The sequence below is a fragment of the Anser anser genome, assembly GCF_964211835.1.
Source record: "Anser anser genome assembly, chromosome: 3".
In the NCBI taxonomy this organism is placed as follows: domain Eukaryota; kingdom Metazoa; phylum Chordata; class Aves; order Anseriformes; family Anatidae; genus Anser; species Anser anser.
In genome coordinates, this window is record NC_139722.1 from 102,801,229 (window position 1) to 102,815,761 (window position 14,533).

The 14,533-nt window shown below is 38.1% G+C and overlaps 1 protein-coding gene across 4 annotated transcripts in view; it reads left to right on the plus strand.

Annotated features, from left to right (window-relative positions):
- The window catches only part of PTPN14 (protein tyrosine phosphatase non-receptor type 14), a 116,436-nt gene that overhangs the window by 77,355 nt on the left and 24,548 nt on the right, over positions 1–14,533 (plus strand). For all 4 annotated transcript variants that reach the window (XM_083831996.1, XM_083831995.1, XM_083831997.1 and 1 more), the window contains 7 exons: positions 2,384–2,454; positions 4,112–4,199; positions 5,932–6,020; positions 7,698–7,785; positions 8,333–8,415; positions 10,734–10,791; positions 13,653–13,731. In XM_083831996.1, the coding sequence (XP_083688122.1) occupies positions 2,384–2,454; positions 4,112–4,199; positions 5,932–6,020; positions 7,698–7,785; positions 8,333–8,415; positions 10,734–10,791; positions 13,653–13,731 (556 nt within the window). The remainder of the gene's footprint in view (positions 1–2,383; positions 2,455–4,111; positions 4,200–5,931; positions 6,021–7,697; positions 7,786–8,332; positions 8,416–10,733; positions 10,792–13,652; positions 13,732–14,533) is intronic.

A 14,533-nucleotide genomic window follows, 5' to 3' on the forward strand; every position in this document is an offset into this window, starting at 1 on the left:
GTTTTAGGTCACTGGTGACATTAGAAACTGGTGATAAATGCCAAGCACTTGCAACCCATGACACTAAGCCCATCCGGGAGGATGGATTGTTGGGGGGAGAGGGGCAAGACACGACACCACAACCTGCTCAGATAGAGGCTGGCTTTATTTTTGACCACCAACTCCATCAGCACAGGAAGTGAGTCTAAGCTTCCTAAAAGAAAAAGAACTTGGAATTCTTTCAGAATAGAAACAAAAATTGGAAGTGGGTTGGGGTTCCCCTGCCCTAAATGTCACTGCCTAGAAATCAGGCATATGGTTTCCTTCTGCAATTAGTGTCAAGGTAGACGGAGAGTGATTAAGCTCACTATACTTCGAAGGCATGAGAAACTTACTTCCAGAAGCATTTCATCCCATTTACCTTCACTTTTTGACATTATAGAAGCTGCAGCCTTCTCTAAGTTGGTAGTCAATTCCCAAGTTCAAAAAGGTAACACTTGCACAGTGTCTTCAAGTGAAAGTGCAATTTCAAGCTAGCAGACAGTTGAATATAGAAATTCAGCAGAAAGAGGAGAAAATAATGAATATGCAGAGATCTGAATATACTTTTGATACCTAGAACATGGCTTCAGTATTGACCTTTCACTAAGGAACTTCTGTTAGCTTGACTAGCAGAGCAGCTGTTAATTCATCTATCCTTGTTGCAACAAGGATTTCTTGTTAATAATAGGTAATTGTTGATCCTGTGTATGGTTGATGGCTTACAAAGTCATATGGTAGTGCATGTGGGAAAGGTGATGGATGAAAATATAGACAGGAAGGTGTAGTCAAGTTGTCACTTTGTAAATTACTCCTGCAAAGTTGTTTCAATGTGCTGATGGTATTTTTCTTTTCAACAACAACAACAAAACCAAAAAAAAAAAAGGGGGGGCAGCGGAGGAGAATAGGAAAATTTAGGCATCCAGATGAGATTTCAAGCCGCATTTAAATGTAGTTTACTTTTCAGGCCAACCTCCTAGGACCTCCTTTTCTGAGTCAGCTGCCTTTGTTGTGTTGTGGTCAGCTCCCTTCCGTTTTGGATGTGCTCACTTTGTGGTATCTAGCTGTTCATCCATGCTGCTACCACTAAATTTGACAAGATCAGCAAAGTGTCAGCTTCCTACAGTCTTCAGGAGCCTACTCTTAAATCAACTTTTCTCTAGGCATCTCTTTCCTTTTATTTAACTTCTCGTCTCTGCCCTTCTGGGGAGGAGCAGATAACAGTAAATATTTCACCGCAACTTCAGTGACAGTTGCGAAGTGCTGCAGATAGGAACTAGTCCTGAAGCAAGTGGGAGTATGCGAGCGAATCTCAGGCATAGAAGGAGCCTCCAACAAGAACGTTTGCCATAAATTCATTAGCGAAGGGAGCTGGCGAATGAGGGAGGGGCAGCTACATTTGTACTGTTTGATCTTGTGAGGCTACAATGTGTGTCAAATGGCATTTCTTCAGCAGCAAAAAGAACAAAGTTATGTACACAGTACACCCCACAGGTGTGTAGCTGTGCATAGGCATGTACCATGCCATTTTTCATTAGCACGCTACCACTTTCACATTTTTTTGTGGCAGAAGCAAATATCAGAGGGAGGGCCCCATTGAGCAAGAAACAGGCAGTGTGTCTAAGTACGTTACATGCAGCCTTAAGGCTTTTTAAAATAAAAATAAGAACTTTGAGGTTTTGCAAGAAAATTTTTCAGCTTCCTTTTTGTTGCCTTGAATTTATGAGCAGACTTCATTTACTAACTTGCTCCCAATTATTTCAGACTTGTTTCTACCACACATGCGATTATATTTGTGGAGGATAAATTCTACTCAGAAATGTGTTGCAAGTGTAAGGTGAATTTCATTACGTTTGAAGAGAGAGCAAAATTTTTGATTCCTATTAACAGGGGAAGGCAGTACCAGCAGGTTGTAGGACAGAAAATACCCATGACTTCAATTTGCATGGTCTGTGGAATATTTTGGTCTGTTTAAAAAGGTATATAATCGTTTATAGACTTTCAAGTGCTTTTAAAGGCTTGTTTGGTCCTTATTCAGGAAAAGATCCCTTATCCATGCTCTGTACTCTGTTTCGTATTGTAGAATAAAAGCTACCTAAACCCTGTTCTAGCAGTATCTTTTTAGAAAAAATAAATAATTAAAAAAAAGTCCGACGTGTTTTTCTTGCACGTTTTCAGCACCCTGTGCTTGGATATGTGCCCTGAATTTTCAGTGTATTTGGTGCTAGGTTCTCTCTGTGTAACTACGTGCAAGAACATGAACAGGAAACAACCCTGAAATGTATGCCATCATAATTCCTGTCTTGTATTTTATTCTCTCTCTCATTGGTTGACTAGCTTTTGATGCTACCTCATTTTCTTACAGGACTGGACCCAAGATGAAGCTGTCTTGGAAGAGTTGACACAAAAGGTTGCACAGGAACACCGAACTCATAGGTGAGGTAGCCTATCTCCATGTTACTATTATGCTACATCTAGCTGGATTTTTAGTCTGTTACAAAAGATTATCTGCCTCTTGTGCACACAAAATGGCCAAGGAACTTAATCCCAAATAAATGAGAATTTCCACCACGAGGTTTAATGAGTATGTGTAAAACTAGTGGTGCTACAGAGTAGACTTCTTTCTCTTTTTGACTTCGTTTAAATCCTGATGGTGAAAGACCTCATGACTTGATCGGGGGTTGTCCAAGGATCTGTTCAAGGGTTTTCTCTCATTCAAGAGAGGGAGGGTTATGCACACTCCCAGTGTAACAAATGAAAATAACAGGAGGTGGAATCCCTTTCTGGTTGGGTTTTAAGTCTAGTTGTGGAAAAGCTAAAATACATTGTCACCAATTAATGACCTGTGCATTAGTGCTCCAGAACAAATACCTTCCTTGTAAGTAGACTTCTTTCATGTCGTCTAGGTGTACTGGTGGTAAAAGAATTCAAAGTTCTCGAGTTCGGATCTTAGAAAAACATCAGTGCCTCTATGGCATTGGAAATAATCTTTCTTATTATGTTACGAATCTGCATTTAAAACTTGATTATGTGAAATGCTATAGGAATAGTATGTGGAAAGGTGCAGCATTTCCCATTTTATGCCAGAAAATGATCCTAAAGGGGCAAACACAAATGTGTGAGTTGAAGGCCATTTTCATTGTGAGTTTTAATGCAAGCTTGGGCCTTTGCAGCCGAAGGGTTAGTTTCCGAGCTGGCCGTGCATACACCTGGTTCTGTTCTTCAGTATCTCTGCCACGGGCTGCTTGTGTGATCTTGGTTAACTCCCAGACTTGAAAGGGAAGATTTCCATCCCCCGTTGTGCTCTTTAGTGCTATTTCAGCAACACAAAGAACAAATACTTATTCTCATTTCAGCAGGTAGATCAAATTCCAGATTCTTTCTTTCCCTGTTTCTCCTAGGTATTTGTTGGTTTCCTATATTTCTGTTTATATGCTGTGGTAAGGAGGAGCAAAGAGGAGAAACATTAAGTGACCTTCTTCTGGAACAACCTGCAATCTATTCTGACCTGCTTTTGAGAACTAAAATCTGTCTGAATTCCTGAGCTGTGACAGGAGCATGTGTGGACACGTGTGTCGAAGTTTTTTCAGATGGTTTGTTCTCTGTTACGAAAGAGAACCTGCTCAAAATTTGGATTCAGTGCCTGTGTTTTTGAACAGCAAATATGAATATGTAGGTCTTTACTTTTAGGCCACTTTAAGCACCTTTAGTGAATTCTTAAGCTAGTTATGCAAATTAGGACCCTTGTGGCTCAAATTGGCCATCCAAGGCTAGGCACAACCTGTTGCAATGGCCCGATGTTTTAATAAAGCTTGGAAAACGTTTGCATGCAGAAGCTGAGTAAAGGGATCAGTTCAGTTTGTTCCTGCTGTAATTTGAACTAATGCTTTGTACCTTACCTTAGAAGCATACAGTAAAATTCCTCCCCTTCCAGATTATGATCCTAGCGTTGAAAGTTTTGTTGTACATTTCTAGGCTGCATTTCCAAAGCATCTTGTGAAATGGTTTGTGAATCTCCCAATTTTTTGCACTGGTATTTTTTGTGTGCATGTAATATTGAAGCGTTTGCTGCCTTTTGTTATTCCAATTGCAGTGGCATTACAGCGGCAGAGGCTGAGTTAATGTACATCAATGAAGTGGAACGCCTCGATGGATTTGGACAGGAAACTTTCCCTGTGAAGGTATGTCAGCATATATTATACAGAAACCTCTAAGTTAAATGGTGTAGGAGTCTGTGGCAACCTTTGTAACACATGCAAGTTGTTCGTCCAAAAGAGGCAGGAGTTGTTTTTCTGTTCCAGAAGACGAAATGATTTCTGGTAGTTTGAATGCAAGCTGCAGCACGAGGGTATCTTAGGCCTCTGCTGTTACTTTCCTTCCACCAAAATCTTTTTTGACAAAAAAAGGTTGCTATGTGCATGAGCCTTCCCGCAGATGATATTGCATGATAGGTAAGTGTGAGTGGTGGACTGGGTGCTCTATAAAAATGCAGAAATATGTTAGCCTTGTACGAAAGATTAGCAGGCTGGTATTGTAGACAAATAGAACTGCATTTGAATATACACCTGAAAGATGTTGTTGTTGTTGTTCCTGTTACACATATTTCTAATAGCGTTTTTTCTCTTCATATAGATATCTGCATATGTATGCATAAGTATATGTATATTTATATAGACAAAAACACACAGATTTTTTCCCCGTGTCCAGGGCAAGGAGATGCAAGTTCTCTGAACAGCCTAAACTAAAAACTGTCAGTTGTAGGACCTCTACTGCTTGTAGTGTAGGTGGAAGTATTCTGATGAAAGCGGCACCGAAAATCAGTTCATAGGCCGTGGCTTGAAAACTGGTGTCCATTGTTTGTTTGCTGAAGGACAAATGTTTAGTAATTGGAAACAAATGTGGATAGTCCATTGCTGCCTTCCAGAAACAAAGTACAAGAAGACCAGGAGAACAGCTCTAATCTGATCTTTTAAAATGCAGGGGCACCTCATGGTTCCTAGAACTTAGGCATGTGTAGTGCATGAACTTCTCTTTATACCTTTCTTTTAGCAGTTCTTTTTAACCATGCTATTTGCGTTACCACTTTGAAGTGGTATATATGCTATATATGAAGCTGTGAGGAGTTGTTTTTGTTGATAATGTTCAAAAACCTCTTTGTTAACAGCATTAAACTTTTCTAGCGAAAATAAAAGGCATTTTTAAGGAAAAAAAAAGTTTGCAAAACGGAGCAGGAGCACATGCTTTTCAAATGGGAACGTGCAGGAGATGTGGGTAGACAACAGAATTTCTGAAAAGCAGTGCAGGAACAGTGGACAGTACATGATGCAAGCAGATGAATATTTAAGCAATAATTGAAAAACAATGAAGGCTGTATCTGTATAAAGATGCAACAAATACTTCTTTAGGGTGACACACTGTGAACTTCTACACAGTACTTTAAAAGAGGAAGGGTGAAAGGTAGAGCTTTTGAGAGGGATTCCATCTCCAGGTGTGGTTTTCTGAAATCTCTGCATGTTTTAACAGATGACTGGAGCAATACTGTGAATGCAAAAGAGGACTGTTGCTTTTGGTAGTCATACAGGCTCTAGATAGCTATAATCACAATTATAGGGAAAGTGGGGTATTATATAACAAACGCCAGTTTGTGGTGTGCATGTTGTTTCATAGAGGAGAACCTTGAGCTCACTTAGCCTTAATCTATTCTCAGTAATCAACAGAATGAATCCACTTAAGTGTTAGTTGCTTTGAAATAATGAAAATCAGAGTCCAATAAAGCACCAAAATATAGGTTAGTCAAGGGTTAGTCCCACATTCATCCTGAAGAATAGCTTCTGTTTGGTGGTTCAGCATGTGTTCTTATGCACGTCTTTGCCAGTTTCTTTATTAAACTAAATATATACTCTTTTTGTGCAGGATAATCATGGAAACGACATACACCTTGGTATTTTCTTCATGGGAATCTTCATAAAAAACAGAATTGGAAGGACAACTGTGATCTATAGGTAAAAACTAGGGACTTCTGTATTTAAAGTGAGTTTCTTTTCAGAGCTCTGTGTGTGGTTTTTTTTTCCTTACATATGTGACTTCAATAGTGCCAATGCTCTAACTAAGGAGTAGTCACCTCACTGTTTTCAGCATTGGCCTCTTGGCCGTAAGAGATGTGATAAAGAATAATTTCTGATGTCTCTGAATGGGTTTGACAGCAAGAAAGACATAGTTGTCTGTCATGTATCTTGTTCTACTTACAAGGCTTTGATCCCTTTTCTTTGCTTGCCTTTGTGTCTGCTTCTTTGATGCATCTGAATGCAAATCTGTTAAACCTCACTGTTGGCAGCCTTAGGCGCTCAGTGTTTCTGAAAATCTGGTTGCCATATTTAGGTACCCCGCTAAAAAAGCCGAACTTTCTCATTCTGTAATTTTGAAAATCCTGGCTGTGTCACTTATGTGTTTGTACTGCTGTTTGTTTTGGTTATTGAGAATCACTGAAGCCATTCCATTGACCTTCATTGTGGGTTTTGTTACTTCTTATAAAAATTTGTTCTGTATGAAGGTGTTGCTAGAAATCTGCATGATTCCAGGGAAGGTGGTGTTTCTGTCATTTCTTTTTGCTGCTTTTGGGCATTTCCGTTAATTCTGAAGTCAACTTGGAGTGGATTTTTCCCAGTCCTTGTTGCTGTTAGAATATCAACACCTATGCAGCCAAAAAATTGTTTTATGAGGTACACTCATTTTTAGTCATTAGCTAAGGCTTGTATCAGACTTGAGCAAGAAGGGTGTTCAGTTTCTTTGTTTTTGTCTTTTTTTTTTTTTAACCTTATAAAAGATTTAAGCGGTCATCTTCAAAAATGTCAGGGCTACCTTTTCCATAGAGCTGATGTTTTGCATATGAACTTTTGTGAAGAAATTAGATAATTATTTTAACTGTGCCATTCTGAAGACGTGTTAAAATGTAGGTGACAAAAGCAAGAAGTTTCTTAAATGTAGAAATAATAGTTGGTGCTGGGATCCTTACTCTTTGGAAATATGCGCTTCAAGCATCCTGCCATGACATGAAGAGGAATGCATGCTGCAAACAGAACAAACAAGTCCTTTCCATCTCCATGGATTGCATGCAATGTACGCCAATGTGTCTGTCAGCTATTTGTAAGAAGATTATAACTCTGATCTTGGGTAACTTGACAATTACTTGAAAAAAAGATTGCGAACGTTAAACAGGGTATTAGCATGGTATGCATAGCCTACATAACCATGTTGTCAAGTTAACCTCCTTTAGGAAGAATAAACTATGTAGGAAAGTTGGAAACAGTTTGGAGAGGAACGGCATTATATTAAAAAAAAAATCCATCTGGTTCAAGTCACTCTGTACAAAAATGCTACAGTTCAGTGTAATATTTATTATAATGTATTTTTGATGTACCTTCTATTGTGATTCTTCAAATCAGTGTTTTTAAAGAGAGCTTTTAACTTTCCTGTTTTGGGTTAAGAACAGAATAATCTCACTCCTTGAATCAGAGCTTAACTTCCTCATTTTCCTGACCATGATTCTTCACCAAACAGCTACTGAAAAGCTTTCCCATAAAACAAGACTAATGTTGACTAAGGGATTCTTAATGTGTTTGTGAAATGTTTGAGTGTATGTGTTGGCAAACTCTACCACATTTTTTTTTTAACTCTTACAGGTGGAATGACATTGGGAATATTGCACATAACAAATCTTCGATTGTTCTAGAGTTGATCAACAAAGAAGAGAATGTGCTTTTTCACACAGTAAGAAAAAGATCTAATCAGTGTTACCAAGAATATGCTTATATAGAACATAAATACAAAAAAAAATTTTTTAATTTCACTCCAAGCATACTGAAGTGTAATATGCTGGGAAGTTTGAAAAAAAAAAAAAAAAAGGTGTTGGATGAAACATCCACAGTGCCATGTTACCGTACACACACACACTGAAACTCAAGGAGGGGTGCAGTGCTGCTCTGCACTTCTTCAAATCGCTCTACATCTCACTGAACCAAGGCCAATGTAGAAACTGGACCAGCAACCTTGATCCATTTTTTGTTGTCGTCCCTCTTCCCCTCCCACTGTGACTTAGCACTGAAGTGGCAGCATGTAAAGGCATGCCACTGTATTTCAGTAATTCAATGCCTTAAACACTCTTGAGGGCACTAGACATGTTCTTGGCAGCCAGATCCTGTACATGACAGACCTTACCAAGCATTACTGCAATTTGATTTGTAGAACTCTTCTTTGTTATTGGTGAGAACAACAAAATGAATGATTTATTTTTTTCTGTTTTTTCTTGTGTTTAAAGGATGATCTTGAAAATGCCAAATATATTTCACGGCTGTTTGCAGCAAGACATAAGTTTTACAAACAGAACAAAATCTGCACAGAGTGAGTACTCTTTCTTCAGAGTTATGTTCTGACAACCCTGCTTTGGAAGTGCTCTGAGTTTTGCCGTGTCTGTTTTTGTTTGTTTTTTCTAGTCACTTGTGTCAGTTATTCTGTTCTACTTTGCCTATTTTTTTTCTTTTTGTTTTAACCACCAGCTAGAACAGAAGAATGAGAATGAAATTTAATTCTGAGCCTTGGGAGGCTTGATGCATGAGCCCTGTTGGATACTGCTCACCAAGCAGCCAAATCTGACAGAATAATGAATTGAAGCCCTTGGTCTCTGCTGTTCATGACCCAGAGTGTTAGTATAAACTGGAGTGAAAGGTGACATAACATGCCAAAATATGAATTACAGTAGTGTGTTGAGGATGCATTACCCAGGTAGCTTCTAAGACTGGTGGAGAACCCAGGTTATCCTCCTCTAATTTAGGTAGCATAATTTATTCACTTCTTATATGCACCAAGCAAGGCAGGACACATGGGAATGTTCATCAGCCTAGTCATAGTTGCGTGACTCAGCAGAGACTGAATCTGAACCTGGAGTTTCTTACAGGCACTGCTTTGAGCACTTACTAAGAAACTGGCCATGACAGTCCTTTCACAGCTGTAGTCACCCTAACTGGAGGAATTCATAAGGCTTTTTTTGTAAGTCAAAAGTAAGTTTATTAGCTGATAACGTTTCATTTATACCACTACACGGCCAATTTTAGTTTGAGGTAAATTTAGTTTTAAGAGGTCTAGGGTTTTGTGAAACTTTATAATACGCCACATTTGTATAGCAATGAGAACATGAATTCATTGCAAAACTTACCAGTTTAGTTAGCTGGAAAGCTATAAAGAAGTCTCATCTCCAACAACAGCTCTAGTTAGAGCTGGGCATCCAATCTGTTCAGCTGGGTAATGCCATCTGTTGGAAAGTAAAGCCAAAATGATGAAGGGAAGATTGGAAGGTCTAACTTTATATACTGTGCGCATATGTAATACTAGAAACATACGCTGAGTTACAAGTATTGGAGAAACTGATGAGGTGAACTGTATACAGTGATCTTTTCACATACAGGAAGATGATGTTGATTAGATTTCAGATATTGTTTACAGTTCTCGGGAAGTGAGTGGAAGACCAGAAAAGACCTTTATTAGCAGCATATAATGCATTTCATTAGTCCAATGCTAAATGTAATAGATTCAGAGAAATTAAGTTCAAAGGAAGTTCCTCAGTCTTTTCCCTGTGACAGTCAAAAAAGAGAAAACTAAATACCATCATCCACTGTATTAGAATATTTCCCCTTCGAAGCTGTTTATTGGGGTCAACAGAGAGGAAGGACTATTCCGTTACAGTCCATAATCCAGACTGCAGAAGCAATAGCTTTTGATCATGTTTATTTCTGACTACTGAACCATAAGTATGTGGGTACCATGAATTGGGTGTATGTATCAGCTTCACATACAACTTCCAAATATTTGGACTAATAAAATAGGGAACATCATGAAGTCAGTGAGAGAAATAACTGGAGTTTAAATGTATTTTTGCCGTTATAATTGCCTTCCTTCCTACCACAGTCTCATGCGGTATGAGCTTCTGTGTTAGGGCCACAGATATCAATGACAGCATATGCCAGTGTCTGTTTTCTAGCCAAATAATTTTCCTGACCTCTGTGTTAAAATTGTAGTTGTTTGTTTTCCTGTGTGCATTTCCTCTAATTGCACATAACATCATTCACCAGATCAGAAACTGTAAGAGGAGAAATCCCACCTTTCCTCTCTTCACGTAAGCACTGTATTTCTGCCTCCTTCAAATTGTTTCTCTTCCTATTTAATTTTCTTCCTCCCACACTCCTGCTTTCCATTGCACCTGGCTACTCTAACATTGTATCTGCCTCTGCTAGTATCATCTAACCAGTTGCTTTCTTCCTCATGATCTGTGTGCATTGCTTTGGAGTGATTGCTATGAAATTCATAAAATTGTCATTGTTTCAATGTTCACTTTAAGTCATCTGAGACAATGCCTGCGTGGCATGTTCAGTTTTTATTGCTTAAGAGACTTTTTTGTTTGATTCATTTTTAAATGAAGTTTTTTTTTCCTTGTGTTTCCAAATAAGCTAAGTAGGATATTGAACAGAAGGCATGTATATTTTGGAATTAGAATACTGTCTGTATTTAGGGAAGGACCTGAATTATTTTCATCTTATTCATATTTTTTAATCTCATGAATGAGCAAGTATTTACAGATTCTTCATCTCTTGTCTTTCCCATTCATTTGTGAATTAGAATTGAAACACTGCAGTTTCTAGTATTTCTTTATTTTTTTTCTTCCACAGACAATCAAATTCCCCTCCCCCCATCCGACGACGGCCCACTTGGAGTAGATCGTCTTTGGTATGTACCATGGTGTTTTCTTTAAGTATGTCTATGGCACTACTAATGGAATGGGGCATTGTGTAAAATGGAATATTTGCTAAATTTCAAATAAGCACATTAGCTCGTTTCTTGTAGGCAATATGATTGGAATGAATTTCAAGGGTGTGGCTGCCCAGGTTGATTAATTTAACTGGATAATATCATCACTGAGTGTTTAGAAATTACAGTCTTCAAGGCATTATATTTTTATTTGCCCTACAGAAACTAAGATCTTTTCTACTGGATTGAAATTAAATTCAATATGTAGAGAAAATAGTTCTCTTCAGACTAGAAAGAACTTGAAATGTCTTACACTGTATACGTCAAAATCTATTCATTGCGTAATTTTAGAGCTTCTCATCTTGTGTTTCTTCTATGTGCTTTTTCAGTGCTTTTAGTGTTTTACTGTTTACTTTCAGCTTCTTGGGTTGAGAGCTTATTCTCTATGTGAAGTTACTGTGATTTTAAGTAAAACTTTTATCATCAGTCCAAGACCTCTGAGTTTTTCTTAGTCTGTTTCCATTTTAACTGATCTTGATAAATAAATAAATACAACTTTTTCCTGAAATCTTGACTTCAGATTCCTTTGTCCTTTCATTCTCAGCATGTTTCTGGGGTGTTACACAGAGATTGTATATCATGTTCTCTTAAGCACACTTACATTATTTTTGGTGTCTGCTAGTTTGGTCCCTGGAGATGACTCTGAAAAACTTAAGGTGAAGAAATGAAATGTGCTTTGCATTCTTATGCTACAGCTTCAGATACATCACAAAGGGAAGGAGAGAGCCTTCTTCTGTTAGATAAGGAAAATGTAAATCTACTTGTTAACAGGAAAAAAATACTGCTGCTTGTTTGTTTTGAACACATGTAGGCAACAAGTTGGTTTTTTTTTTTTTTCAAAAAGGCTCAGAAGGATCAAGGGGAGGAATAAATATATACTCATCAATTAAAATGTGAACTGGACTGCTAACTATCTATTCATGATGAACTTTTAAGTGTTTTTTCATAATTGTTTTGTTAACTTGTTGGTACAGTTATTGTACAGTTCTTATTTGGGGAGAGAGACTCCTGACTGTTCTCTGCTCTGTATACCTTTTATCTGCCTACCTATTCACTTGTCTTGTATGGTAGTAAATCAGTAGGCACAGATAGGAAGACAAGTGGAGTCTTTGGGGTGAGGCTCTACCACTTGACTGAGAATCATGTATGTTACTTTTAGATTAAGACCCTTAACATTGTTTTGGCATCATAGTGAACCTGTATTTTATTAACCATTATTTTAAAGCCATTTTACACTCTATCTCTTTCCTGTCAGGCTACCTGATGATGTTTGTTTTCCAGCAAAACCTCCTCCATATATGTGATATGTTTAAATAATGGATTTATGATTGTTATTATTTTTAATCCAAGCGATCCTTAAGTTGGATATTGAAGTTCTCCACACTTCTAAGCTTTCAGTCCTGTTTCTTTATTTCTTTTGAAGAGGCAGATGGGCCTTCAAAAAAAGGAAAAAGGTGGGGGGGGAGCCTTCAGCCCATTTGTGAATAGCTTCCATTATTTCATAATACCTATCTCAAAGACAACTGTCTGCTCCAAATTTGTACATTCTTAGTAGGAATAACTTCCTCCTTCCTTGCGTATTTCCTCCACCCACTATTTGTTAGATTATCAAACATCTTGGCTTCTTCCAGGCTAAACTGTCATACATGGGTTGTCAGGAGCAGTCTCCTTTGCCCAAAACGTTCAGTGAGCGTACAGTTTTATAGCCTTAGAAGTATAATTCATCTAGCAGAAGTATTTCCCGTCATCTTCCAGCTCTGGCTTAACACAGCGATTTTGTATGCAAGAATTCATATGTGCACTCAGTTTCTTTGATTCTTATTCCCTCTCCCCATTTACAAAGAAAATGTAAATTTAACCCATTCCCCACCCCCCCGTCAGTGGCAAACTGTTGCTTGGTGCTCATTTTGTGCAGGCAAAACTAAATTGTTTGGCATTTGTTTTTTGCCTTGGGCATCCACAGAATTCCTTAATAGTTCAAACTACTTAAATCAGCCTAGATGAAAAGCCCTTATGCTGTTGTTAAGGAAGACATGTTCACGAGACAAGAGCATCTTCCTTCTCTCCTTGTATATCAAAGCATGCTTTCATAAACTCTGCTCAGCAGCACCAGACAGGACATTACAATGCAGGTGGTAAAATGAAATTGCAAAATTCATCAGTTTACTGATGGACAAGCTAGTGAATATAGCATCAGCTGTGGCTTATTTCCCTGTAAATAACTCTACTGATTTAATGCTGAATTACCCCCTGTGATACCTGTACTGTTAAAAAGTTTGTTGTGGTGTAGATTGTTCAAGGAAGGCTCCAATTCGTTATCTAGAGGAATCCAATGTTCAAGTTGTCTGCAGAGTTATTTTAAGTCTGTATGCGCTCCTGTTTCTTGTATAACAGTGTTCTAGGGCCTTGAGTTTGTTCCATCTTCTGCTTTTGTCCTGATTAGGTGTTTGTGTGTCTTTTTTTTTAGTTTGGTTTTGTTTTAATTGTTCAAGGGTAAGGGCTTTTAATAAACTTTTCAAAAGTTCTAAGTGAGCTGTGAGTCTGAATGTTTTCTGAAGTGGTTTACTTTAAAGGAGTTTAAATGGTCAGTTTTGGGTTCCTTAGCAAAACCTAACAATTTACAAAATGTTACTTTCTGTTCTGTAAAGAAGAGCTGAGCATGTGTGTTCATCTGGGTAAGAAAGAACAGTATTCAGTTCCTATGTTTTCCTGTGTTTCATCTGCAAAAATTCTAGCAAACTGAGTTCCTAATGCTTTTTTAACCTATGCTTTTATTTCAGCCAAGGCAACATCCATTTATACTGCCTCCTATGCATGTCCAGTGTGGAGAACACTACACTGAAACGCATAATTCACAAGGTACGTAGAATGTATATGTTACCTTAGGAGGCCTTTAATTTTATGCGTTTACAGAGAAGCTACTACCCCTTATATCTAGAATTCTAGTGCTGTCACGGTCAAATTAGAGTTGCTGCTGGAGGACAGCTAGCAGTTTTATAGTTAATACTGCAGTAAGTCTTGTGTTTAAAGTCAAATTTCAGTTTTAAAATTTCTCTAAAATATCTGTACATGATTATATGGATCTTAGACTTGGCATTCCAGTTAAATGAACTGAAAAAATAATTTCTGAAGGAAGTATGGTGGCTGTACTCAAAGGCAGTGCCAGCTGGGATCTTGGAGAGAAATGGAGTGAGGGAAAAGGAGACAGTAGAACATCTGTTGCCATAGGAGAAATCAGTGCGCTATAGTCACAAAACTGATAATATTTAGATAATATTTCCTGCTGACTTTAACCAACATCTGCCTGCATTATTATCCATATGAACTTAAGGAGGGTTAACTACTTTAACCCCCATGTTTGACAAACAAATCCTCTAAGAGGTTGTACCAGGTTACTTTGATCAAGGCTGGGAATAGAGCCCAGCCTCTAAAAACCTTGAGTCTCACACCCTTAACCACCCCACCTTTTGGAAGACATGCAGCCAGGTCTATTAGGCTACGTTCTCAGCAGTTCATGAGAAGTACAGTTGAAGTGCTCTTAGTTGTACGTGATAGCATTTTAGAATTGTGGTTGTCTGACTAGTTTTAAGGTAGAATTTGATAAGTTTTGAAAGGAGCCATTCAGTATAATTCCTTGCGTACAATAGAAGATTTATCTTAG